The following is a 3,590-nucleotide window of genomic DNA, read 5'->3' on the forward strand; positions in this document are numbered from 1 at the left end:
GATGTAACGTCTGGTTTTGACAGTTGCTACAACTTGTAACAGGAAACCATTTTAACAAAGAGGGGTGATGGAGGAAACAGAAATTTGAACGTACACATTTATTTTTTCCAGGCACTTACTTCATGGTGCTTCAGCTGCAGGTAAAACCAAACCTGTTTCTCAGCTGCCTGGTACCTTGGGGAGGCATTTGTGGGGGTGGAATGGCTTTCACCAGGTTCATACATATTCTTGCAGCCCATGTGTGCAAGCAGAAATGTTGACAAGAGGCACAGCAGCAGATTCATCCCAACATGAAGCCACCCCAGGACTGCACACAGTGTGCATCCTCCTTGGCCGTGGTCCTTGCTGGGCGAATGTGTGTCTGTCTGTGGATGTCCTGAAGCCATTGTCCTTCCATGCTCCCAGTGCTGGAAATGAAAAGCAAACTTATATTCTTGGCAACAGTGACTCAACTGAAAAAAGAAAGAGGACCTAAGGGATTTGTAGCAGATAATGGGCTGAATATGAGCACCTACAGAGATGCTGTTGTGACCAAAGGAACTGGTGTGATTGTATGCAAGGAGGGGGGTTACATTGCTGTTTTATCTGGTCCTTGTGCAGACACCACCGGAGCCTTGTGTCCTGCTATGGTGTCTGCACTTCAGCAAAAAAGCTGCAAAATGGGATCAAGCTTAGAGAAACGCCAAAGAGATGATTAAAGGATTGGAAAATGTGTTCTGTAACAAGACAGGCAAAGAGCTCAGCCTGCTTGTCTGAGCCGAAGTGCAGGTTGCAGGGTGTTTTATTGAAACGTGTGAGTATCTTGATGGGAACTTTGATAACAGAGAGCTCCACCGTCTTGCAGATTATAGTGATAGAACTCCGATGGCTCGCATGTGAAACTAGACAGGCTCTGAGTGGGGAAAAAGCACTGAAGGGGAAGGTGGTTTGTTAATTGAGCAACATGACAATATTTAAAGCATTTTCTCTCTGCGAACATGTAAATGCAGCAGGGTGCTTTTCTAGGAGACCTAAGCTCCAGGTCAGCTGCAGCTATTGCACATGGATTAGGTATTAACTGGGGAAGCCCTGTGACTGTGGTTATACAAGCACCCAGTCTGGGTGACAGCAGCCCCATGCTTCTGCACTTCCAGCAAAGGTGAATGGCAGAGGCGATAAGGACATAGAGGTTTGGTTCCCATTAGGTAGCCTGCCTGGGATGAGTGCCAGTGAGCTTTCGGAAACATTTCCCTTTGCTTTTTATTTCATGTGCAAATGGCACTGTTGGCAGGCCTGGACTGGGCAGGGGACACCGCCTGTGAACTAAAAGCAAGGAAATTCTCTTGAACAACAACAACTTCTTTTTCTGCTGCTTGCAGTGCTACAGCCTGCCTGTGCAGCACTCCGTCCTTTCCGGTTCACCTTCGAGAATGCAGTTTGTTGTTTTCAGTTTCCAGCACCATGCATGTGTGTGAGAAGAGCATGCGAGTGTCAGCATCGGTCATACTTCTCTAGTTGTGCTGCTTCAAGAGGTATTTTTGACACCACTTTGTATTCTGGAGCACACACTTTCACTTGGGGCTGCTAAAGCTGCACAGCAGCACCCAGCAGTTCTCTGTCTTAAACAGTTTTGCATAGAGTTAGCAGAGAAGGGCATGGGTGGGTAGTTGTGTTCCTCTTATTAAAAAAAAAGAAGGAGAGATGGCATAGAGATGTAGGTTAAATACACAAGAAAAGGAAAACGAGATAAACCGGGATCAGGTCTCCTGCAGTGCCGGCCAGTTGTGATTCTGATTTTGTCCTTTGGCACTTTCCCACTAGGTCTTCTTGCTGCTGTCTGTCTGTCTATCATCCTCTGTTTCCCTTTGGATTTAGCGTGGACACTGAACATCCAGAACCATGACCACTCACGTCACGCTAGAGGATGCCTTGTCCAACGTGGACTTACTGGAGGAGCTGCCTCTGCCAGACCAGCAGCCATGCATCGAACCGCCTCCATCCTCCATCATGTACCAGGTACCTTCACCTCCGGATGTGGCGGGGCAGGGAGGGTTGTTCTTTAGCTCACAAAAAGCACAGGGGCACATGGTGCTGTGAGAACTAGCCAAAAACATCCTGGGTTCAACGTGTTTAAGGAAATGCTCAGAACAGATCTAGCCACAAATCTATTCCCAAAGGCTTTAAATGGAAAGCACTAGGGATTGGTGAAAGGGATCTTTTAAGGTTGAGCAAGACACAGGGAAGTTAAAAATGGGGACCAGAGTGCTTGAATGGGTAGGAAACAGGAGGTAAGATTTGTGATAACAGCAGAAAGTTCTCAGCAATGTTTTATTGTGCACATAGTTCTGTGCTTCCTTTTTATGGCATGCACATATCTAAGGTCAGAATCAGCATTCTGCCTGACTTTGGCTGGCCTTTGCCGTTAGCACAGCTGGAGCCGCTGGTCTGGGGAGCTGGTGGCGTGCAAGGGAGGGCAGTCACTAGAATCACTTCTCTGCCTTGAACAGCCACAGATTTAGCTGCAGCTGCACTGACCAAGTAAAGCTTGGCATGAGCCCAGGGCAAGGCTCAACCTCCTGCTTTCAGATCCACAGCAGGATGCCTCAGCTGCTTGGCCACCACACCCTGCCCTATAGCACACACCCAGGGTTAAACATAATATGGGGTTACTTTCACCATCCTGCCACTCCAGAATTCATGGACTTGCCCATGGCAGTGTATAAATATACCCGCACAGTGATTGCAGTGCTGTGTACACAGGGGTCTGAAATTACAGTATCTCTTTCAGCAGGTCAGACTGCGGGCTCGTTCAGTAGCGTTAGTATCTCTGTGGGTTATCAGACCCAAAGGCAGTTCTGGGCCACTCACATTTCACCTCTCCCTGGAAAATCTTGATATTTTTTGCTTATCTCTTCTCCCAATAAATATTTAGTCTGTGCTGGCTTGTGTCCTGGGAGGGGCTCAGGGTCAGGCCTTACGGCACAGCCTCCTTTCAGGGCCATGAGTGTGTGCACACAGCTGGGGCTAAAAACCTCCTCTAAACTGGATCTCGAGGTATTGGCCAAGCCTGTTTCCTCATCATATTCAGTTTGTGTGTAGCCCTCTCCCTTGCTGGCCAGAAATGCATATGCAGCCTCAGCTTTTATTGTCACATAGTTATATGTGATGTCCTGGAGGCACTAAGAAGAGTAGTCCTGTGGCCATGGGTCGGTGCTCCCAGTTTTCCTACTCAGGGAATCAGTTATCAAGGTAAGTGTGGTTGCTGCAATGCTACTATCATTGCAAGGAGCAGCTCTGAGTACGTGGGACTCTGCCCTCTAGCAGATACCACCAGCCAGCCCTCACAGAGGAAAGTACCTGGGTGCAGAGCATGTGAACCAGAATGAGGAGCTGCTTGTTCATACCCTGCCTTGCTCTGCACTTCCTTGCTCCCCTGTCCTGACCCAAGTAGTAGCTCAGCTTCCAAAACAGCTGTTTGTCCCAAAGCATCTGCTAGCAAGAGCAGCACTAGCACTGATAACAACACCTGGATAAGTGCTGACTTTCGTATTTATGTTTTCCAGACATCCCACTCCCTGCCCTTTCTGTGTGTTTATTCTTTACAATTCCTG

General features: G+C 48.1%; 1 protein-coding gene across 4 annotated transcripts in view; it reads left to right on the top strand.

The window, feature by feature from the left end:
- Positions 1-1,878: 1,878 nt before the first annotated feature.
- LOC104408357 (cytoplasmic FMR1-interacting protein 2) overlaps positions 1,879-3,590 on the top strand; it is a 44,225-nt gene continuing 42,513 nt past the window's right edge. For all 4 annotated transcript variants that reach the window (XM_010017928.1, XM_010017929.1, XM_010017930.1 and 1 more), the window contains exon 1: positions 1,879-1,995. In XM_010017928.1, coding sequence (XP_010016230.1) covers positions 1,879-1,995 — 117 coding nt within the window. The remainder of the gene's footprint in view (positions 1,996-3,590) is intronic.

Source organism: Nestor notabilis, unplaced genomic scaffold (assembly GCF_000696875.1).
Source record: "Nestor notabilis isolate BGI_N333 unplaced genomic scaffold, ASM69687v1 scaffold26657, whole genome shotgun sequence".
NCBI lineage: Eukaryota > Metazoa > Chordata > Aves > Psittaciformes > Psittacidae > Nestor > Nestor notabilis.